At 46.7% G+C, this 24,410-nt stretch overlaps 2 protein-coding genes across 3 annotated transcripts in view; both read left to right on the forward strand.

Moving 5' to 3' along the window:
- Window positions 1–6,171, forward strand: part of LOC308460365 (amine oxidase [copper-containing] 3-like) — a 28,600-nt gene extending 22,429 nt beyond the window's left edge. For both annotated transcript variants that reach the window (XM_080976653.1, XM_080976654.1), the window contains exon 4: window positions 4,320–6,171. In XM_080976653.1, the coding sequence (XP_080832779.1) occupies window positions 4,320–4,604 (285 nt within the window). In that variant the 3' untranslated portion in view covers window positions 4,605–6,171. The remainder of the gene's footprint in view (window positions 1–4,319) is intronic.
- Window positions 6,172–7,520: 1,349 nt separating this feature from the next.
- LOC308461655 (amine oxidase [copper-containing] 3-like) lies at window positions 7,521–23,169 on the forward strand. The gene is made up of 4 exons (XM_080978739.1): window positions 7,521–9,422; window positions 14,908–15,193; window positions 18,037–18,166; window positions 20,577–23,169. The coding sequence occupies exons 1-4, from the start codon at window positions 7,847–7,849 to the stop codon at window positions 20,859–20,861; spliced, it is 2,277 nt and encodes a 758-aa protein (XP_080834865.1). The 5' UTR covers window positions 7,521–7,846; the 3' UTR covers window positions 20,862–23,169.
- The last annotated feature ends 1,241 nt before the right edge of the window (window positions 23,170–24,410 follow it).

Below are 24,410 nucleotides of genomic sequence, written 5' to 3' on the forward strand. Positions count from 1 at the left end.
ATTTTTCGCACATAAGACGCACCTAGTTTTTAGAGGAGGAAAACAAAGGAAAAAATATTCTGAATGAAACAGTGGATGCATGATTTTTGTGGTTCATGCTGTGGCCACAGACATGTGATTTGACAGTGAGTTTGGGATAGCCCAATGCAAAAATCCTGAGAATCCATGTGGATCCGTGCTTTGTAACCACATTTTTGCACCATTGCGGCCCCACGCAGCAGTGGGTGCCTGGTTTTTTTGGTGCAGGCTGTAGCCATGGACATGTGATCTGATGGTGAGTTTGGGGTGACCCAATGTAAAAATCCTGAGGATCCATGTGGATCCGCGCTTTGTAACCACATTTTTGCACCATTGCGGCCCCACGCAGCAGTGGGTGCCTGGTTTTTTTGGTGCAGGCTGTAGCCATGGACATGTGATCTGATGGTGAGTTTGGGGTGACCCAATGTAAAAATCCTGAGGATCCATGGGCTTTTACCTCCCCCCTCCTAGGGAGCCTCCGCTAGCCTCCCTTATCTCTCTTCTGATCCTACTGATCAGCTGTTTCCTTTCAACACTCCCTTCCCTCTTGTTTGCCTTAGTGTCTTTTACTTAGCTGGAGCAGTTTTTTTGCTCCTCCTTTTCTTCTAATTTCTCTCCTTATTGCTTTAGTCTTCCTGTTTCCCCTCTTTGCAAGTTTGCTGTCTTCACCTCCCTGCTCCCAGGCAGCCTCCTTTATCTCTAGCGTCCCTTATCTCTCTCCCCGCTCTGCAAACGATCAGCGGCTTTGTTTCAACACCCCCTTCCCTCTTTCAAAAAAAAAAAAAAAAAAAAGAAAGCATGATCTGCTTTTTGCCCCTGGGCAATTTGGCTCCAGGGACCTCACATTCGTTCCATAAGACACACAGACATTTCCCGTTACTTTTTAGGAAGAAAAAAGTGTGTCTTATGGAGTGAAAAATATGGTAATCAATATATCCTCTCCTACCATCCACAACAGGGGGCACGGGTGGCGCTGTGGGTTAAACCACAGAGCCTAGGGCTTGCCGATCAGAAGGTCGGCGGTTTGAATCCCCACGACGGGGTGAGCTCCCGTTGCTTGGTCCCTGCTCCTGCCAATCTAGCAGTTCGAAAGCACACCAAAGTGCAAGTAGATAAATAGGTACCGCTCTGGTGGGAAGGTAAATGGCGTTTCCGTGCGCTGCTCTGGTTTGCCAGAAGCGGCTTAGTCATGCTGGCCACATGACCCAGAAGCTGTATGCCAGCTCCCTCAGGCAGTAAAGCGAGATGAGCGCCGCAACCCCAGAGTCGGCCACGACTGGACCTAATGGTCAGGGGTCCCTTTACCTTTTACCTTACCATCCACAACAAATTTCAACAACAACAACAGAGGCAGAATCTGGGCCCTCATGGGTACAGTCTCCTGAAGCCTCTGACTGCCCATCGGGGCAGGGAGCACACCAGGAGGGAGGCTATGGGATAAAGGGCAACTGTGCGTCTTCAGGTCAGAGACCTTTAGGGTTCTGGGAATTTGTATGCAAGAGATCAAGGAAGTGAGCCAAGAGGAAGCTCTCTGGCTCGCGCCTCAGTTTAAATGGGGCCCAGCCACGCCCCCCAGCCAGCGGATTGGCTGGCAGACGAATGACACAGCTGGGAACCTCCGGGGGACGCGGGACTTCGTCCCCGCCCCCGGAGGGGAGTGGGTGGCCATGTGGTCCACCGCAACTCCTCCCCACTGGGAAGTGGAGTAGATTTCCCACGGCGGTTTCTGTGTTTTGAGATCTTCCCAATAGGCATCTTGTGACATTTCCTTCCAGATTTTGTCCCTCTCTCAGCAATCTCATCCCATCTTTGGCTTCCTGAGTTGAAAGTATTTGATCCTGCAAGCTTAACTTGGTCAGTTTGGGTTGTGCCTTGAGCCTTCAATTAAATTATGGCGTGAGCAGACCAACGCCTGCTTCTACAACGGGACTTTCATACCACACATGCCCCGAACCATCCCTGAATCTCTTCCAGACAGTTGGGAGAACAGATTTTGGGGCAAGCAGAGGGGAGATAATGTCCTGTTGCCCATGGAAAAATCATTGTGCTGGTGAAATGTTCATCTTAGGCTCTCCATCGAATTCCTCCCTTTTGTTTTTATTTACAAACCTACACGTTGAGCAGATTATTGTGGGAGTACAAGCAGGCAAGCAGCCACCACAAAATCCCAGTTCATCCCTCACAAAATAGAAGCCATTTGTCAAAAGCTGCTTTCACAAATTGGCTCCAGACATAGAGTCTACCCCACTCCCAGGTTACGGGTGCATGTCAGACAGTTGGAGCAAAGAATTTTCCAGCTTTTGCTAATAATTGCTCATTGATCCACATCAGCTATTTTCCATCCACCACCAGTCTGCCCCCAAACTTCAGAGATCTGTCTTTGAACCCATGAACGCATGTTGAAAAATGTCTTCTTTTGAGTTTCAACATAGACTGAGTTCACATGTTTAAAACACTCTTTATAGCACTTTAACAGCCAGAGCTCTCCCCACCAAAGAATCCTAGGAACTGTAGTTTGCTAAGGATTCTGGGAACTGTAGTTCTGTGAGGGGTAAGCTACAGTTCCCAGCATTCTTTGGGGGAAGCCATTGCAGCGGAAGTGGCGTAAATGTGCCCTCAGCTGTATCAACATTTTGGTTTTTTTTTTATATGATATTTATTAAAGTTTCACATGAAAAGAGACACATTAATAAAAAAAAGAATTTAACAATAAAAAGAAAAATACACATTACAAGTTACAGAATACAAAAAGAAAAAAGAAAAAACAGTTAAAAACAATTCCATCTTTTCATCACTACTTTTACATTTACTTATTTCCCGGACCTCCTCATACCTCCCTCTTTTGTATTCCAATTCAGTTTGTTTGTCCAGCAATTCCTTTCCCTCCTTTTTAATCCCAATCCTTAATCTTAATATAATATAACATTAATTTTTACCTATTAAAAACCAATTTTCCATTCTTTTAACCTTTTTAATCCTAATCCTTAATCTTGATCTATATATAACTTTAAAGCCTGTACAGCTAGAAGCCACTTAATTTCAATCCAACATCACTCTAACATTCCTTAATTTTGCAATATTTCTGTAAGTAATCTTTGAATTTCTTCCAATCTTCTTCCACCGACTCTTCTCCCTGGTCATGGATTCTGCCAGTCATTACCGCCAATTCCATATAGTCCATCAATTTCATCTGCCATTCCTCCAGTGTGGGTAGCTCTTGTGTCTTCCAGCTGTATCAACATTTTGGAGGTCCCAGGTCGCAAGGTGGTTAGATTGGTCTCAACTAGAGCCAGGGCCTTTTCAGTACTGGCCCCGACTTGGTGGAACGCTTTGTCACAAGACACTAGGGCCCTGCGGGACTTGACATCTTTACGCAGGGCCTGCAAGACAGAGCTGTTCCGCCTGGCCTTTGGTTTGGACTCAGTCTGACCCTTATGTTTCCCTCCCCTTATGGTTTTGCTCTATGGGCTACTTTTAAAATGAGGCTGCATTTTAAATTGCATTTTAACCTGTATTTTAAATTGGTTTTTTCCCCCAATTATGTTTTTACTGTAATTTTACTGGTGTTAGCCGCCCTGAGCCCGGCTCTGGCCAGGGAGGGTTGGGTATAAATAAAATTTATTATGATTTATTACAGTGGTACCTCGGGTTAAGTACTTAATTCGTTCCGGAGGTCCGTTCTTAACCTGAAACGGTTCTTAACCTGAAGCACCACTTTAGCTAATGGATCCTCCTGCTACCGCCGCGCCACCGGAGCACGATTTCTGTTCTCATCCTGAAGCAAAGTTCTTAACTCGAGGTACTATTTCTGGGTTAGCGGAGTCTGTAACCTGAAGCGTATGTAACCCGAGGTAAAGGTAAAGGGACCCCTGACCATTAGGTCCAGTCGTGACCGACTCTGGGGTTGTGGCGCTCATCTCGCTTTATTGGCCGAGGGAGCTGGCGTACAGCTTCCGGGTCATGTGGCCAGCATGACTAAGCCGCTTCTGGCGAACCAGAGCAGCGCACGGAAACACCGTTTACCTTCCCGCAGGAGTGGTACCTATTTATCTACTTGCACTTTGACGTACTTTTGAACTGCTAGGTTGGCAAGAGCAAGGACCCAGCAACGGGAGCTCACCCCGTTGCGGGGATTCGAACCGCCGACCTTCTGATTGGCAAGCCCTAGGCTCTGTGCTTTAACCCACAGCGCCGCCCGAGGTACCACTGTATTATTATCATGTATGTGTGACTGCCCTGCATCACTGCTGCACCCTTTTCTCTTAGCAGATGTCATGAGCCAATGTTTTTGTCCTCCCCAGGACCTGGTTGCCTGGATTACCACGGGCTTCTTGCACATACCACACGCGGAGGACATCCCCAACACAGTGACGCTTGGGAATGCAGTTGGCTTCCTCCTGAGGCCCTACAACTATTTTGATGACGATCCCTCCATCTACTCCCCGGATGGTGTTTTCTTCACCAGCGAACAGGACCCGACTTCCTGTGACGTCAACCACCTTGCATGCCTGCCGAAAACAGCGGCATGCTTACCCAACCTCCCGCCTTTCACTTACGAGGGCTTCCAAAACCTGACAAGGCTCTGAGAAGCTCTTGACTTTGGGTGGGAGGTTGGCAGAGGGATCCGTGTGGACAGCTCAGCGTGAAATTAGTATGTAACTAGAGCAGTTCCTCCTAAGCAATTATCTCCCTGTCTAATATCTTTCAACCCAAATCTTAATCCTTGCTTGCGTGTATTGGACAAGTTTGGACAAATTATATTTGCACTCCCAGGCACATTGCTCAACTGAAATTTACTTTTTTCACCAGTCACCTAAACGCTCGTGTATCTTTTTCCTTCCGGAGATCTCAATAAGTGTAATTACCTCCTGGACTGGCTGACTTTTAACAGCAATTCTCCCTCCAAAAGGAACTCCGTAGGCTGCAATTCCAGAAACTGGATTGGTGATTTTTAACAAAGAAGTCTTGGCACCTTCACCAAACTGAAATTCCTGTAGTTACACTGAGGTAAATCAGGAGTGGGTTTGCAGTGAAGATCTGCTTATTTGCTTTCTTACTAGCAATCTGGGACTGCCCATGAATCGAAAGGTAGTCAAAGACCCAGTATTCCGGGAGCAATTGGCCTGTCTCCTTTAACCATGATATGAGCCTGACTTCATGTCATGACGTTACAGATTGCTTTACAGTATTCTTGCACAGTTGCTATTCTCTCCCATCCAGCCCAGAGGATTTAGGTGAGACACCCATCTTTAAGATAAAATAAAAGAATTCAGAGCACAAGTCTTCTGTAATTTCAGTAATATTTTCCTTTGTTAAAAAAAAATGAAATTGAGAGAGGGGGTGTGTGGAAGCGGGTTTTTTTTTTTAAAAAAAAAGATTGTTGCAGTGGGTTGGGTAATCAGCACTATCGACAGCCAGCTTTTGCTATAACTTGCAAAAACTTCTCTCTTTTTAGCTCAACCCTAGAGGGAGAGAAAACCATGTCTTTACCTGCAAGAGATGAGAGCACTTCGAAACTGGTACCACTGCCCTACAAATCACCAGGACACAAGTGGGGGAGGGGGAGGGAGAAGGCATAACCTCAAAATAATGCTGCCATGCGCAGGAAACTTTAATGCAAGGTGTAAAATATCCGGTGATTTTCAGCCAGAGTCATACTGCTGCTGCTGCGATGCTCCAAAAAAATGCCTCATTTTCCCCTGAAGGTGTAACCTGAAAGACAACAAGCATTTTAAACCTTGCGTTAAAGTTTCCTATTCACCGTTTTGAGGTTCTGCCTCCTTTTTTGATCACTTGCAGTCTATTTTTCTAGAAAAATAGGTAGCAGAACTCACCATGAATGGCTCTCCCTATTTCTCTTCGAATGGCAATGGCACCCACCATAGAGTCCCAGCTGAAAAAAAAGCCCTGCTTGCAGTTTCAAATTCCTTAAGTGGAACCATAGCTGTGCCCTCACGGTAAAATGGCTTCCTGAAAGTGAGGGGTGTTTCTGTATTCATGTTTTTGCTTCATTTGATGAAGCCCAGCCACTGGTATGTTTTGACACCTCAGCAGGGTAAGATGAAGGTTCTTGGCAAGACACTGTGAACTAGAAAAAAACTAAACTGTACATCTCTCTGAGCAAATTAACAAATAAACAAACAACGAGCCGCACTCTTAAGCCTCCTTTGTCCAAAGTACTGTGTTGGGGGCGGGGGGTGAACATGGCTCCAAGTCTTGGGGAGCTCAAGGTTGCTATTTATTTAATCGTTTGTTCGTTCGTTCAGAAGATGCATACTGCTTAACATTTTTGGCAATAAAATGAAATCCCCAAGGGGTTTGCAGAAGTTATAAAAGCAAAACACAGATAGGTCAGAATACAATAAATACATTTCAAGTCCAGATTTTAAAACAAGCCCACAACTGAATTTCAGTAGCTAAAGTTTAGCTGGTCCTCCAGAGGGTCTGTAGGGGTGAACAGGCCTAAGAAAGTCTTGTTCCTTCAGGTTTGGCTTTTCCAAATTTCAGAATCGTGTGCCTTATTTTTGGTGCTGTTTGCTTTCTGCAAGTCACCAGAGATGTATCATGTTTTAGGCAGGCAAGTTTCCAAGGCTGTATGAATTAGACCTAAGGTGCCCGCTGGAAAAGTAGACTGGGTGTGTTACAGATTCCAGGTTTGCAATGTCCCAAATCACCAGCACACATTTGGAACAGTTCCTAAGAAGCCGTTTCATTTCCCACTGAGTAACAGGAAAGTGCTTTCAGGTACATTATATTACCCTGTTTCCTTCATTGCAGCCCCATTTTGAAGTGTGTTGCTCTTGCTCAGAAACCCAGTGGTTTTTTTTAAAATCAAGGAACTGAGAGTTACCGTATTTTTTGCACCATAACACTCACTTTTTTCCTCCTAGAAAGTAAGGGGAAATGTCTGTGCGTGTTATGGAGCAAATGCCTGCGGGTGGCGGGGGGGATCTGCTGCAGTCGTGAGCAGATCCATGGTTCCCCTTCCTTCCCTCCTCCGTGGTTACAAAGCATGGATCCACATGGATCCTCAGGATTTTTGCATTGGGCTACTCCAAACTCCAAACTCACTGTAAGATCACATGTCTGTGGCCACAGCATGAACCACAAAAATCATATATCCACTATTTCGTTTAGAATATTGTTTTTCTTGTTTTCCTCCTCTAAAAACTACGTGCGTGTTATGGTCTGGTGCATGTTATAGAGCGAAAAATACGGTACATAGACAACCCACCACGATGGCACAGCTGGCTCAACAGTAAACTGAACCCATATTCTTATGGGGTGAGGGCCAAGCTAAATCTGTGCTTCTGGGGCTGGACCAGGGCGGGGGGGGGGGTGGGCAATGTGAACATGGTGGAAATGAGCTTTTGAGCAGTCTGAGAAAAGGGCAGAAAAGGGTTTCTGCTGTGAGCAGGCATCGTTACTTTCTCGGCTTGGGAGGGATCAGGTTACAGCATTTGGACAGAAACCTCCTCCAACCTCCTCCTCTCCGAGGGTCTCTGCTAAATCTGGGTGTTCTGCCTCTCTGGGGTCTTGCCTAGCGCTTGGCGTTCTCTCCAAAGACCTCTTAGTCCATCATCCTGGGCCAAGAGCCGCTTGGGTTTATGGTGGATACATAGCTGGGCAGAGAGAGCGCAAGCCTGCCTTTTATAGTCGCTGATGAGCCTCCATGCATTCCTAACTCTGAACCCTCCTCTAATTCTGAACAGAGCAGCAGCTTTCCTCCCTCCCTCCCTCCTTCCCTCCCAAACCGTTTCCTGCAAGGAAATAGCAGCTGGGGTTCCTGAGTGTGTCGCGACCACTGCTGCCTTTCGCAGACACCGGCATGAACATGAAAGCCGTGGTTGTTCTCCTGGTATTGGCTCTGGCTACCATTTTTGCTTTAGTTTGTGTCTTGATGACCAGAAAGGAAAAAGTCGTTAGGTGTGGCGTCTCAGGGCTCCAGAATTCTCCCGAAGGCACCAACAGAGATCCGAGCGAGATCTTTGCTGACCTGTCAGCCGCTGAGATGGTCCAAGTGGTGAAATACCTCAAGGAGAATCTTGGCGTCCGCCTGGAAGATGCATCTCAGGCAAAGCCCTCCGATAACTGCATTTACTACTTGGATACGTACTTCCCCTCTAAAGAAGTGGCTCTGGGCTTCCTGGACCATGGAAGGGCTCAGCCCCACCGGGAGGCCTTGGCTGTGGTGTACTTTGGGAACCAGCCAGATCCAAATGTCACCGAATTCGTGGTAGGCCCTCTTCCGAACCCAACGGGCCACCGTGACATCACGCTGAAGAAATTTGGCAGGAAGGTGCCGTATCACAGCAGGCCGGTGACGGTGAAGGAGTACAAAGATATTGACATCTTCATTTTCCAGGAGCTCGAGGTGGCCAACAACTTCCTCAGAGAATGTTGTGAGTATAATAGGAATAACCTGGCTACTCTGACCACAGCTCCCCGAGGGTTTGAATCTGGCGACCGAGCCACCTGGTTTGTCCTGTTCCACAATGTCAATGGCAGCGGGTACTACATCCACCCCATTGGCTTGGAGGTTTTGGTGGACCACCAGAGCCTGAACATCTCTGAGTGGAAGGTGAAGAAAGTGTTCTACAACGGCCAGTATTATGAGAATATGGCCCACTTGGAGAAGGAGTTTAGAGATGGGCGTGTGAAGGAGGTCAGAGTGAAGGCAGCCCATCTGAAGAATGATTTTACTTCCAGGAAGCCTTCAGAATCTTCTCCTCATCCAGGCCCTTTGCAATTTGAGCCCCTCGGGATGCGCTACACCGTAGCTGGCAGCCATGTTGTCTACCGGTCTTGGAGTTTTGCCTTTGGGATGAATGTGAACACAGGGCCACGCCTCTTCAACATCAGATTTGGCGAGGAAAGGATTGTCTACGAGTTGAGTCTGCAAGAAGCTCTTGCTACTTATGGCTCCAACTGCCCCGGGGGAATGGTGACTAGGTACATGGACGGGGCCCTTGGCATTGGGAAATTTTCTTACGAATTGGTTCGGGGAGTGGACTGCCCCTATACGGCCACCTACGTGGACCGCCACTACTTGATAGACTCTGACACCCCAAGACTGAACAAGAACTCTTTCTGCATCTTTGAGCATGACATGGGCGTGCCTCTCCGGCGACATTTTTCTGACATGGGCTCCTTCTATTACGGCGGGTTGAACAACTACGCTTTGGTCTTGAGAGCCGTCTCCACTCTCATCAACTACGACTATGTCTGGGATTTTGTGTTCTACCAAAATGGTGCTATAGAAGTCAAGGTCCATGCCACGGGATACATCAGCACATCGTTCCTCACGGAAGGTGGCACTGCGTTTGGAAACAGGGTCGGGGAGCACACACTTGGAACCATGCACAACCATCTCATGAACTACAAAGTCGACTTGGATGTTGGAGGTAGGTGCCCCAGACTTCCCAAAACGTTATGTTCTGCCACCCTAACTGTGGAAACCGTAGCTGAATACTGAGAGGGGTTGCAGTTGGGGGTCCCCTGCCACCGGGCGTCCCACAACGAATCTAGCTTCCCTCCAGGAATCTCACATTCTGCGAGAAGCCAAGTTACAGGGAACCAGGCAGAGGGCCTTCTCGGTAGTGGCGCCCTCCCTGTGGAACGCCCTCCCACCAGATGTCAAAGAGAACAACAACTACCAGACTTTTAGAAGACATCTGAAGGCAGCCCTGTTTAGGGAAGCTTTTAATGTTTGATGTATCATAGTATTTTAATATTCTTTTGGAAGCCGCCCAGAGTGGCTGGGGAAACCCAGCCAGATGGGCGGGGTATAAATAATAAATTATTATTATTATTATTATTATTATTTCAAGTAATGTAAGGATTTGTGTGACTGTTTAAAAATTCCTTTTCCTATTCAGTCTATTTATAGGGTTTGACATACCAGAGCTAGACTAGTGGGTTATAAAAGGGACACTGTGTGAACCTTCCCTTATTTAGCACTCAGAAAACTAAACATTTTATTTTTTTGCTAGAACTTGGAAAATGGCATGTTGTTTTTTCTAACAATTTCCTAACAATTAGGCATGTTTGCTTCTTCTTTTTTTGCCACAACAGATGGGTAAGATTCTTGTGAGACATTTGTGATGTATTTGTATTTTGTTTATTCTGGCTTAAATTATGAGTCAGGGATGCTCCTTTAGGACCCTTGGTGACGTCACTAGAAGCATGATGAGGTCTGATTGGGGCAGGGATTGGAAGAAGGAGAGTGGGTGGGATCAGGGGCGTAGGAAGGGGGGCAGTGGGGCGGACCGCCCTGGGTGCCCTCACTGAGGGGGTGACATTCGGTGCACCGTCTGCCTGCGACTCCCAAGCTTACCCCAAGCCGTCGGGGTAAGAGGGGAGCTGTGCCGCTTTGCCAGCAACATTCCCCCCTTCCCCTTTTGTTTTGACAGCTTGGGGTAGGCTTGGGAGTCGTGGGTGGGCGGCACGCCGAATGTCCACCCTGGCTGCAGGGTGCGTGCGCCGCTCTGGGCACCCGAGCAGCTATCCCGCGCCCGGGAGGGCATCCTCCGCACCACGCTCCCCCCTTGGGAGCACACCCGCCCTGGGCAGTGTGGGCATATGCTCCACCGCTGGGTGGGACCAAGGGGAAGACTGGCAAAGGTTAAAATCTAAGCCAGAGAATAACTTTTGGGGCTGCAATGCCCACCTTGTACAGTAAGCAGTGCAAATCTCCAAGCTTTGCAATGCTAAGCCAAGGATTGTGAAACTTGGATCTATCACAAGGTGAGGGAGAGAGAATAAAGGATCAGCACCCTTGGGAAGGTCAGCCACAATTTCTGGCATAATGCTGTTCCCAAACTTGAATGTGCTGTTTAGGGTCCCCTTATTGGATACTTGGGAACTGTGATGTCTGACATAAGGAGATGATTCTGTTATTAACAGAAGTGTGCAATCTGGGACGCGGGTGGCCCTGTGGGTTAAACCACAGAGCCTAGGACTTGCTGATCAGAAGGCCAGCGATTTGAATCCCTGTGACAGGGTGAGCTCCCATTGCTTGGTCCCTGCTCCTGCCAACCTAGCAGTTCGAAAGCACGTCAAAGTGCAAGTAGATAAATAGGTACTGCTCCAGCAGGAAGGTAAACGGCGTTTCCATGCGCTGCTCTGGTTCGCCAGAAGCGGCTTAGTCATGCTGGCCACATGACCCGAAAGCTGTACGCCGGCTCCCTCAGCCAATAAAGCGAGATGAGAGCCGCAACCCCAGAGTTGTCCGCGACTGGACCTAATGGTCAGGGGTCCCTTTACCTTTTACAATCTGAAACAACAAATAGTCTATGAAATGCAATCCATCATCTCGAGGCAGATTAAGAGAATTGAAGGCATCTGTTTCTGGAACACTGGTAACATTCGGCTGACACATTGTTCCTTGTCTGGTTTTGTTCCCGTTTCCACCACTGCTCTCCCTGATTGCCTCAATGTGCCATAAGCAGAGATCAGGAGCCAGAAAAATGCAGTCCAGAATGGTGCAGGTAGGGCAGAAGCTCAACACGGCTTGAGCGAGGGAGCACATGTTGCAAGGAAAGTAACGGGACTCAGAGAAATGAAATAACGGAACATCTGATAGTACTAGCAAAGAGCAGAAGCGAACCAGAATCTTGGGCCAAGGGGAAGTAGCAGCTTGTAAATTATATGAGCTGGAGATGCTTCTGTTTCATAAAACAGCGTTTAGGGATTTACAGATGCATTGCAGAGAAAGAGATGTCGATGAAGCAGAGTTCTTTAAATGGTTATGTTGGAATAGGGAAACTTTTCAGCCTGAGGCTCACATTCCCTCAGGGGCAAACTTCCAGAAGCTGCCACGTTAGGAGTGGGCGGTGCGATAAGCAAAAGTGGGTGGGACCAGGAATGTGTACGGTAAGACTGAAGTCCAGCCACAAAGGAGTCAAAGGTTTCCACATCCCACTCGCCCCCATCTCCTCCTCTCTTCTCCATCAGGATAAGCAAGAGGCACATTCCTGCCACAGAAAAGGGCTTGGGGGATAGTGTGAGAGCAGAGCCAGTGAGAGGAGTGGCCTAGAGAAAGGGGGTGTGGCCTTGATGGTGGGTGTGGCCTGGGAAGAATATCGAGGGTCGAATAGAGAAGCCCTGCCCCTCTGGGTTGTATGATCGGGATTAACTTCCACAGCAGCAGGAAACTATTGACAAGGTTGGGAATGGCTTACCACTTGCTTGTAATCTCACCCCATTCCTCTTTGCACGTGGAAATGGGGAGATGCCGTTGTCTGGAGTCTTCGTTTGCTCAAACTCTGGTCCAATAAGGAATGTGGGGATAGCAGAAGATCACGGGCTTTGTGTACACAGAGCTCCGTTTTGGGCTCCTCAGGTTGGGAAAGACTTTTGTTGGAGTTCCCCAGAGAGCTGCATGCCAGACACCAATCCTGAACAAGACGGTGTGGGATGTAATCCACTGGGAGCAGTCAAATACAACATTCCTTGTTTTGCTAGAGTGGACATGCAAGGGAATGTTTGGTCCAGCCAGTCAAAACTTCCTGTTCCTCCTGGCCTGGAGCATCCTTCCTTGCATGTGACTAAAAGGTGGGCGTGGCCTTACCTGACCTAACAAAAGGTCCAGTCACGTAGCTACCTCTCTCTTTTTGACCTTCCTGCATCACCTGGACTCGATTGCTGCCTGCCATGTCATCTCCCATAGGGGGTAAACCTGTCTGTACATGCTTGTAACTTTAACCCTAAAGCCTGCCTTCAGGGATCACACTGTGCTCTGCCTGATCGTAAGTAAAACTACGTTCTGTTCCTTATGAATAAGCCTGTGGTGTCTTTATCCTTTTAGGAGGGATGCAAAGGAGACCTTACCAGGAACACACAATTCAATCTGAGCTAGATTGAATTGTATAATAGTAAAAGGCTCAGACAAGTCAGGAACTTGTTTTCCTGCTGTGTAAGAAGGGAAATGCGCTCTGCTAAGAGAAGAAACTTGCTGGCACAAGTTAGGAAGGATATTATTAAATGATACATCCTCTCCTGCCACCCTCAACATTCCCACAGATGGACCAGGCAGAGTCCTCTGTTACTCCACCTTTAGATAAAAGGCAAGGAGCCAGTCTTGTAATGCCACCTGAAAAGGCAGTGATGCCATGGCAATATAGTCGCTGTAGTATGTTTCTGTATATAAAGGGCAGAGTGATACAGTACATTGCTCACTTTCTCCTGGAAGAGAGGGAAAGCTATGGTGAACCGCTGAAAAATGCTCAGATCTGGAAAATATGGTCTCTTGTTTTCAAGCCTCCTGTTGGTTCATTGTGCAATTTAGGCTAATAACTCCGGGCTTATACACTCACCCTTTGACCTGCTCTTTCCTGTTCTGATTAAGCTTTAAAGAGTGGGTTTTCATGGGGGAAGCTCTGGAGCAATAAAGGGGGGGGGCATTCAGATATGGTACTGTAAAGCTCTGACTGTGCCTTGAAAGTGTGGAAGAAAGTGTGGATAAGTCCCCCGTCTCCTCTTTTTCTGTCCCTCTGTCTCTCTCAAACCCTTAGTTCTCCATCTGTGCACAAGGAATAAGACCTACTCTGCTGATAAAATATGCACTGATTCATCATTTCATGCGGTGGCTGTAAGGAAACCAAATTAGGAAGTCCACAAAGAAATGCAAGCAAATGAAAAGAACAGTTCCCACAATGGAAATTAGGCAGGAGGGAGTTTCATAGCTGCTGATCAGCCGCGGGAAGCTCCCTTCCCGTTAGAATTTGCCAAGGTGCCAAGCTGTTCTTGGCTGGTCTTAAAAGTTTGCAATGAAACGTAAGACAGATTGCCTCTGAGACGACCCTGTTAGTAGACCACCATTATCCCCATCTGACGGGTGAATAACTGGTGCTGAGAGAGATGGGGATTTGTGTAATCCTACATGATGGGAGATAATTTGAGCCCACGCCTCCGAAATACAAGGTGGAAGTTTCCTCCACAGGCCCAAGTTGGTGTTGCGCCCAAGATTGTGAGGGGCTGGCATGCATTTCACGCGTGTGAGATTGCATCGTCAGGAGGAGGCCAAGTGCCCAGCCCAGCAAGGCTACCTCTTTCTCACGCTCAGGAGGAGCCAGCCATTGAACTGCACCACATTCGCCCTTCTCCACCCCTTCAGCATTGAGGGGCCCCAGTCCCCTGCCAGCTAATATTGAGGGGGCCAAAGACCCCTCCGCCCCTAGGAGTTGGTGCGCCTGTTATCCCAGTGGCTGCAAGAATCACAAAATTGTAGCGTCGGAAGGGATCGTGAGAGTAATCTAGCCCAAACCCCTGCAATGCAGGAAGTGGTGCTTGAAGTTATGGCGCTGAGGTTAACTCTCTCTCTCTTTCTCTCTGCTTTTACTAATTTTACAATCATTTTAACATTTCAAAACTTGACTTCCTTCCCCCTCTTTCTGCAGTTTCTTAAATTTATCTTTGATATCTTCTGCCTATCCAAATTAACTTAATTTCCTCATTTGTTCATCTTCTTTCAAGATATACTCTTAAGAAACTGCAGGTTATTACAATAATCCTGCCAATGTTCTTATCTGTTTACAATTTGTCTGTAAATAATCAATAAACCATTTCCATTCTTTTATAAAAAGTTCGTTATCTTGATTTCTTATTCTCCAGGTAAGTTTCGCCATTTCTGCATATTCCATAAGTTTTTGTATCCGTTCTTCCTTTGCTGGGATTTCTTCTTCTTCTTTCCATTTTGGGGCGAGTAACATTCTTGCCGCTGCAGTTGCATACACGAATAAGTTTCTGTACAGTTCGGGTGGTTCTGTCCCTATAATTCCCAGACGAGATGAACAGTCTCGTGCTCTACTAACAATCTTGCTTTGTTGAGGGTTTGTCTCTAGGGACCGAAATGGGAAATCCTTCTCTCTTATTCTCTGCTTTCGTCAGGGATCAAGAACTCCCTGGTGGCTCTTGATATGGCGTTTGAGTCTGTGAAGGCCCCCTGGAGCCCAGAGCACCAGATCCAACGGCCCGTTCTCACAACCCGAACCCTGGACAAGGAAGAAGACGCTGCCTTTCCACTGAACGGCAAAGTCCCCCGGTACCTGCACTTTGCCACCAGCCGGGAGAACCAGTGGAACCATCAGCGAAGCTACCGCATCCAGATCACCAGCTTTGCTGGAGAACACTTACCTGAAGCTAGCACCATGGAGAGGTCCATTAGCTGGGGCAGGTAGGCAACAGGAACCATGATCTTTCTCTTTTTTTCTTAATATTATTTATACTTTTCAGGTACAGTGGTACCTCCGGTTGTTCCGGAGACCCGGCTGGATCCCGAGGTTTTCCCAACCGGAGAGACCGCTTCTGCACGCGTGCGGGGCGGTAGAGCGCTTCTGCGCATGCGCAGAAGTGGTCTACCGCTTCAATGCATGCGCGCACAGCAAAAAACCGGAAATATACTTCCAGGTTTACCGCTTACATATTCCAAAGTTTACGTAACTGGAGGGATATGTAAGCGGAGGTACGACTGTATATACATTTCACCAATTTTACAATCATTTCGACGTTTTTAAACTTGACTTCCTTCCCCCTCTTTCTGCAGTTCCTTAAGTTTATTTTTAATATTTTCTGCCTATCCAACTTAACTTACTCATTTATTTATCTTCTTTATAATATACACGCTTATGTAGTATAGTATAATATAGTATAGTATATACTCTTATGTAGCTGCAGGTTATTACAGTAATCCTGCTAGTGTTTTTATATGTTTACAATTTATCTGTAAATATTCAATAAACCGTTTCCATTCTTTTATAAAAAGTTTGTTATCTTGATTTCTTATTCTTCTGGTAATTTACGCTATTTCTGCATATTCCGTAAGTTTTTGTATCCGTTCTTCCTTTGCTGGGACTACTTCTTTCCAGTTTTGGGCAAGTAACATTCTTGCCGCTATAGTTGCATACATGAATAGGTTTCTATACAATTTAGGCAGTTCTATCCCTATAATTCCCAAGAGAAAGGATTCTGGTTGTTTTTTTTTACAAACGTTACTTTAAACATCCTTTTCATTTCATTGTATATCATTTCCCAGTAAGCCTTAGCCTTAACCTTAACAAGACCACCACATATGATAAAAAGAACCTTCTTCCTCTTTACTTTTCCAACACTTATTTGATTTAGTTTTATACATTTTTGCCAGTTTACTCAGTGTTAGATAGCATTGATAAATCATTTTAATATAATTTTCTCTTAAACTGTAACATGCTGGAAATTTTATATCCCTATTCCACAATGGTTCCCATGCTTCCATGTCTATATTATGACCAATATCTATTGCCCCAAACAGGAATCGATGTCCTGTTTGTCTTTCAGATAAATGCCACCCTGTTTCATTTTTTAAAATACTGATTTTTATTAAATTTTCAAAGCTTTAAACAAATTTATCATTCACTGATATTTTTCTTGTTGACTTCCCACCCTTCCTGCACTGATTTTTTTTCCTTATCCTTGGTTGCTGCATAATAAAGGTAAAGGTAAAGGGACCCCTGACCATTAGGTCCGGTTACAGACGACTCTGGGGTTGCAGCGCTCATCTCGCTTTATTGGCCAAGGGATCCGGCGTACAGCTTCCGGGTCATGTGGCCAGCATGACTAAGCCGCTTCTGGCGAACCAGAGCAGCGCACGGAAACGCTGTTTACCTTCCCGCTGGAGCGGTACCTATTTATCTACTTGCACTTTGACATGCTTTCGAACTGATAGGTTGGCAGGAGCAGGGACTGAGCAACAGGAGCTCACCCCGTTGCGGGGATTCGAACTGCCGACCTTCTGATCGGCAAGCCCTAGGCCCTGTGGTTTAACCCACAGCGCCACCCGCGTCCCTGCATAATACTTGTTTCTAAATCCCCCCTAACTCCAGCTTATCATTCATTTTTTGCTCCCCCTCGCTCATACCTCAGAATCCTGCTCGCGATTTCATATCGCTAAAATACTTTGACAGATAGCCCCCCCCCAAAAAAGGCCTCTACTTTTCCATAAGCAGTTCATCATTTTGATCTCTTGGTTTTACGGTCGATGTTGCCATTTCAGCATAGTCCGTTGATTTTTATAAGCCATTCTTCTTTGGTTGGAATCTCTTCCTCTTCCATTTCTGTGCATATAAAAGTTCCAGCTGTCGTCGTTGCATGCATAAAAAGATAAGTCAGCTTCTTTGGAACCTCCGACCCAATTATCCCAAGCAAAAAAGGCTTTGGGTTTTTTTTGGGGGGGGGGGGAATCACCAATTTAAACATCTTTTTGAATTCATTATCCACCCTGTTTCATTTTGAGGGTCGTTCCTGGGTCACTTCAGTGCTGCTAACGCAGCAAAAATCATTTGGGAGGCAGCAGTTATGAGTCACTGGCCTCTGCAGCCACGGCAGGCGCTGTGATTCTCTAGCAGTTTGACTTCAACCCTGGGAGTGCACCCCTGGAGGGCTGTAGCTCAGTGGTAGATAGATATACTTTATATACAATTGAAAAGACAACAATGGGTAAAAAGGACAGTCAAATGACCAAGATTATCGTTCAGATAGTGGCCCTTAATCTCATTGCACCCTCGATAAACCTAGCAACCTTTGCTGTTGTCTGATCATTTTGATCTGATAAAAGAAAGAACAATGTGGCCGCAGATGGGGTGGTAAGTAAGAGTGGGGTGATGATCTCATTCCTCAGATCTTTATAAAGGGGGCTGCTTCTATCTGCGGTTTTTAGAGATGCCCTGGAAGGGCTCTGGTGGGGTACGGCCATGGATGGCTGTAGCTCAGTGGTGGAGCATCTGCTTTGGGTACAGAATGTTCCCCTCGGGCTGGGAATGTCCGCTGTCTGAAACCTTTGAGCGCTGAGTGCAGACAATACTGATCTAGACAGGCCAGTGGTGTGACTCACTATATGGTAGTTGGGATGGGTGGTAGCCATCTTGCCACGAACTATCATATTCTAAGTAGAAGACGGCACTGCTAGGAATAAAGACAAAGAACTTGCCTCTTGCCTCTGCTTTCATCCTCTCAACCATTTCCCCCGTTATCCGTATCCTTCAGGTACAAGCTGGCTGTTACCAAGCGGAAAGAGGAGGAACTGATCAGCACGTGCATTTATAATCAGAATGATCCTTGGGATCCACTGGTGGTCTTTGCTGATTTCATAGACAACGAGACCATCGTCAACGAGGTGAGTGCTGCGATCCTAGAATTGCACAAGGGACCGTGAGAATCATTTGGACCAGTGTTTCCTCAAACTTGGGCCCCCAACTGTTGTTGTACTACAACTCCCATCATCCCTAACTTGCAAGAGCGGTAGTCAGGGATGATGGGAATTGTAGTCCAACAACAGCTGGGGACCCAAGTTTGAGGAAACACTGATCTGGCCCAACTCCCTGCAGTGGAGGAATCTTTCACCCAACATGACCCTAAGATCAAGAGTCTCGTGGTCTACCGACTAAGCTATCCTGAATTATTGCTTCCTGAGGAAGAGGGACAGAGGTCCGTTAGAGATGGAGAAAGCCTTAAAGGAGGAAGGGTAAAGGAGCTGTACCAGTAATAATGATAATGGTCTAAATGTTGTGAGTCTGGCATACCCAAAGAACATATGGCCTTAGATCTAGGTGATGCTCTGCCTAGGATACTATTACCGTATTTTTTGCTCTATAAGACGTACCAGACCACAAGACGCACCTAGTTTTTGGAGGAGGAAAACAAGAAAAAATATATTCTGAATCTCAGAAGCCAGAACAGCAAGAGGGATTGCTGCGCAGCAAAAGCAGCAATCCCTCTTGCTGTTCTGGCTTCAGCGATAGCTGTGCAGCCTGCATTCGCTCCATAAGACGCACACACATTTCCCCTTACTTTTTAGGAGGGAAAAAGTGAGTCTTATAGAGCAAAAAATACGGTATGTTGCAGGGTTATTTACAAGGAGCTAAGCCTCTTTGGTGGGGACTTCATTCCTGTGGAACTTCTTGCCTAAGGGGGCTTTCAGACAGTACAGGAGAGGCATGAAGAGGGCAGAGCAAAAGCAGCCACACCGGCATAGTCTCAGATTGGTTGGGGAAAACTCTGGCGAGGAGGAGACTTAGGCAGCTATGGGAAGGCGGGGACCTTCAGACTCTGCAAGACCTTGTTGCTGTGCTCATTAGGCCTGGCACTTGTGATCCGATTCTGTTTCCTCTAAGAGTTAAGTTCACTTACCTGGTGTGATTTATTGCTGGCTTGCTCCTGACCCCTGAGTTCAGTTATGCTTCTGATAGATAAATGGCCCACAATTTGGCCACAGACCATCTAGGATGGTTGAGCATCATCTACATCAGGGATGGCGAACCCAGATATTGCATAACTCCAGCTCCTATCATTCCCAACCTCTGGCCATACTACCTGGGGCTGATAGGAACCCGGCAACCTCTGCAGGGCCACCGAGTCTCCATCTCTGATCTACATGCAGCCTGTTCTCGACTGGCCCACCCAACTTCAGGGGATACAAATCCTGTTTCAACACACTGAGAACTGGGAAAATTGAAATTGAAAAAAACTGAAATACTTTATTGTCACTTGTACAACTTGTATACAGTGAGATTACACGAGCACCCCCCACTCAGCTCTCTTCGTCTTAATTCCCCTCGTTTACTGATGCACACCCACCAAACTCAAAAGTCAGTTGCCCTGTTGTTGTCTTTTCATTCAGCAGCCTAACAGCCCACGGATAGAAGCTGTTCTTTACCCTGTTGGTGCGACGAATCCTGCTTCTATATCTTCTGCCTGAGGGCAGGAGATCAAGAAAGTGTCAGTCAGGGTGTGAATCATCCCTGAGAATTTTCCTCACTCTCCTGAGGCAACGTTCTTCCGCTATTTCATCCAGCAGATTCACGAGACAGACCATAATATCTTGTGCTGTATTCACCACCCTCTGTAGGCACTTCCTATCAGTTGACGTCAAACCAGCATACCACACCGTGATGCAGTATGAAAGGACACTTTCTATTGTTGACCGGTAGAAGGAGATCATCAAATGTTGATTGATTCTTTCGCAATATTCTGAGGAGATGGAGTCTCTGTTGGGCTTTCTTAACCACCTGGGTTGTATTTATTTTCCAAGTAAGGTCTTCACTGAGATAAACTCCTAGGAATTTAAAGGAAGAGACTCTCTCCACACAGCCCTCCCTGATGTACAGCAGGGCTAGTTCTCCTCTCTTCCTCCGAAAGTCCAACACCATCTCCTTTGTCTTGCTGATATTAAGGTGCAAGTTGTTCCCTAGGCACCATGTAGATATTTTTTGGACTTCCCCTCTATATGCTGATTCGTCTCCACCTGTTATTAAACCCATTATGGTGGTGTCATCTGCAGACTTAATAATTGCCGTAGACAGGTCAGATGATACACAGTAGTCGTATGTATACAATGAATACAGGTAGGGACTTAGCACACATCCCTGTGGTGTGACAGTTCTGATTTTTAAGGAATTAGATGTTACATGTCCAATCCTCACTGGAAAGAATTGAAGTTCTCTTCCATGACCATATTAGTGAGGAAAACGTCTTCCACTCGTGACAAACAGGCCTGTTGTTGTGTTTCCTGCTGCTTTCCCCCCCAGGACCTTGTGGCTTGGATCTCCACTGGCTTCTTTCATGTGCCGCACGCTGAGGACATCCCCAACACCGTGACGGTCGGCAATGGGGTGGGCTTCATCCTTCGGCCTTACAACTTCTTCAACGATGATCCCTCCAGCAGGTCCCCGGACGGCGTCTACTTCACATTGGACCAAGATGCTAGCCAATGCGACATTAACCCAGTCGCTTGCTTGCCCGAGAGAGCTTCATGTTCCCCCAACCTACCTCCGTTCACCTTCAGTGGCTTCCAGAACTTTACGAGTCCTTGACACGAAGAAAGACTCTGCATTCCCCTCCCCGCCCCATCTCAGTTTGCCCAAACATGCCTGTTTCAGCTGAATAACGACGCTGTGGAGCCCTAGCAACGTCTGACTTGAATACTGCCTGCTCTCCATATTCCTTCCATCTCCTCCTTCGCTTGTTGCAGCCTTGCCAGTGTTATCAGTTTGGTGTTGGGGAGGATTTTTCCTCTTAGGCCATGGGTGGAGAACCTGGTTTCCTCCAGGTGCTGCTAGACTACAACTCCCATCATCCACGCTCACAGGGGCTGATGGGAATCGGAGTCCAGCAACCTGGCAGCTGAGAGACGAGACAGGCTGCAGGATCACTCTGCTGGCGCAGGTGTGCTGCTTCCTCTTTTTGATCTTTTTTTTACCCCCGCTGGTTGTTAGGCGAACGTGTCACTTGAGTTTGCTTATTTCCTCCTCCCTCCCAATCGGTTTTCCTCTTGTGTTGTGCCATTTTAGATTGTAAGCCTGAGGGCTGGCCCACGACATTTTGGCACCTGAGGCGGACCCCGAAATGGCGCCTCTCCCTGCCAGGGAATAAGAGGGTCCGGGAAGATCTACATCAGGGATAAAGGGTTAGGGAGAAAGATTGACATGGGGATCTGCTGCTGTGGGTGGAACTTGGGGCAGGAATTGACTCTCTCTTTTTCTAGTGATTTGCAATATGCTTTGGGAGGCATATTTGGTTTAAGAACAAGATAAATCTTTAAATTCGGGATGGCTAATATTTTTTTGACCCAAGGGGTACATTCACCTTTGACCAGTCCTTTACACTGGGTGCATGCCAGTGGCAGGTGTGGTCAAAATTGGGGGTGGCTCCCCCATAGTCTCTCCCGCTTACATGTAAACACAGAGGACACAAACATACAGCTACTATTGGCCTCATGCTTCTCACCTGACTCACTTTGGTGAATGGGAGTTATTGCCCTTTTCCATTCATTCAGTGATTGACCTGATGACTGAGGGGAAGGTGATCTGCATCCTCATCAGGCAGGGATGGAGAAAAATTTTGATAAGCGTCTGCGCTGAAAACTAAATCGAGCAAAAGTGCACTTTCCAAAACAATATTCCAACTGAAACAGAGTTATCTTTCAAAATTCAAACTTTCCTGAATTTTGTGAAGCCATTCCCCAAGGAAACAATGTGGTTTTTTTAATTTTAAAAATGCATGTATTAGAGGAAAGGGTGCATCAAAATGAAGTTTGTGACAGTAACATACTGAAATGCATTCTATTAGGGGAAACGGCTCGCAAAAATGTGTGCATTACTCAAAACTGAGCTTATTAGGAGAAATTTGCACTAAAACACTGGCGATGTTTTGCAAACTGCTTCAAAAGGTGGAGAGCTACGATACGATAACAATACGATAATCTTTATTGTCATTGTCCCATACAGAACAATGAAATTGAAAAAATCTACATAAGACATTCAAAACCAACAAGCCTGCTATCCCAACCTGGTTAGCCCCCTAAAAACTCTGATACCCCATTTTTAAATACAATATACTTCCATAGAGACTCCTTACACTGCATTTAAAACCAAAATCGCATTTGGATAGAAACTGTTTCTCAGGCGGCTAGTCCTGTACCTTCTTCCAGAAGGCAGAAGCTGAAAGAGAAAGTTAGTTAAAGAGAAAGCTGAAGTTAAAGTTAGAAAAATTAGAAATGGAGGGAATCCCAGAATTGAATAATCCTTTCATCAGACCACACTGGGCCCCACCCAACCCAACGATATGCATACTACGTCTACTTTCATTTTCCTTCGCTTTTTGCCACTGCTGCCAAAATTGATGACGTCCAGGGGAAGCAGAAACATTGGTTTGTGGGCTATATCAGCCCCTGAATGGGGGGTGGCAGGGGTGACTTAACCCTGCTTCAAATAAATAAATGCCATCTGAAGGAACACAGGTTACTCCAACCCTCTCTTAGGCTGACTGAGTGGAGAATTTCTGGGTTTACCAGATAGTCAATGAGATACTTCACACAACTGTTTTCCCTGTGATGGCTTATATAGGAAAGCAACTATGCTCTGGTTTTCTTAGGATGTAGAGCAGTCGTGTCACCTACCCTAGAGACAGAGGACGCAGACACCATCATACACGAGCTCAGAATGGAAACAGAGATAATAATCTGGCCACAAAATGCCTTGCAGTCCGACTACTCCACTTGCGACAGGAATTTCTGCAGCATCCGCCACCCTGGTACAAGCTTGTAAATTTCCCTTTGCCGTGAGCAGATGGTTCGCGGCTTGTTTCAGCGTTAAGTGAAATAAATGGGTTTGTGTGTTTTCAGTAGGGCCATTGGGTGTGTACGTTTATTGTGCAATTGCTCAAGATGCGCGTCTGAGTTGCGCCTAATATGCGGCCCAGTATACCTGAAGGAGCGTCTCCACCCCCATTGTTCTGCCCAGACAGTGAGATCCAGTGCCGAGGACCTTCTGGCGGTTACCTCATTGCGAGAAGCGAGGCTACAGGGAACCAGGCAAAGGGCCTTCTCAGTACTGGCGCCTGCCCTGTGGAACGCCCTCCCATCAGATGTCAAAGAGATAAACAACTACCTAACATTCAGAAGACATCTTAAGGCAGCCCTGTTCAGGGAAGTTTTTAATGTGTGACATCTTAGTGTAATTTTGGTCTTTGTGGAAGCTGCCCAGAGTGGCTGGGGAGGTCCAGCCAGATGGGCGGGGTACAAATATATTATTATTATTATTATTATTATTATTATTATTATTATTATTTTGTCCCCTGTATGCCAAGTCCGGCAGATTGAGCGGGTGAGACCAATAGCAGTTAAGAAAGTTAAGAAAGCATTTCTGCAAGTGCTGTAGAGGGAAGTGAGCAGCAGGTGAGGCTTGTTCACCTGGGAAAGTAGCCCATGTAGGAGAAGGAAAACTCGGATCCTAAACCTTGGTGGGTCATTTTGGACCTGGAAGAGGGCAGAAAGGGTCTGGGCTGGGCTGGTGGGATCTGGCGACTGGAAGCACCCTGGGGTTCCCTGCAAAGAGACACTTAAAATGGCCCTTTGGAAGAATACTTTTCTACAGAGTACACACCATACATTTAAAGTTGTTGTTGTTTAGTCATTTAGTCGTGTCCGACTCTTCGTGACCCCATGGGCCAGAACACGCCAGGCACTCCTGTCTTCCACTGCCTCCCGCTGTTTGGTCAAACTCATGCTGGTAGCTTTGAGAACACTGTCCCACCATCTCGTCCTCTGTCGTCCCCTTCTCCTTGTGCCCTCCATCTTTCCCAACATCAGGGTCTTTTCCAGGGAGTCTTCTCTTCTCATGAGGTGGCCAAATTATTGGAGCCTCAGCTTCACAATCTGTCCTTCCAGTGAGCACTCAGGGCTGATTTCCTTCAGAATGGATCGGTTTGATCTTCTTGCAGTCCATGGGACTCTCAAGAGTCTCCTCCAGCACCATAATTCAAAAGCATCAATTCTTCGGTGATCAGCCTTCTTTATGGTCCAGCTCTCACTTCCATACATCACTACTGGGAAAACCATAGCTTTAACTATACGGACCTTTGTT

The sequence above is a fragment of the Podarcis pityusensis genome (assembly GCF_964106645.2).
Source record: "Podarcis pityusensis genome assembly, chromosome: 13".
In the NCBI taxonomy this organism is placed as follows: Eukaryota; Metazoa; Chordata; class Lepidosauria; order Squamata; family Lacertidae; genus Podarcis; species Podarcis pityusensis.

Bases quoted from the DNA above. Each gene is read 5' to 3' on its own strand.
- LOC308461655 (XM_080978739.1), top strand. From the start codon at position 7,847: ATGAACATGAAAGCCGTGGTTGTTCTCCTGGTATTGGCTCTGGCTACC. The intron at 9,423-14,907 runs GTAGGTGCCCCA...TGCTTTCGTCAG, and splicing joins AGTCGACTTGGATGTTGGAG to GGATCAAGAACTCCCTGGTG. The intron at 18,167-20,576 runs GTGAGTGCTGCG...TTTCCCCCCCAG, and splicing joins ACGAGACCATCGTCAACGAG to GACCTTGTGGCTTGGATCTC.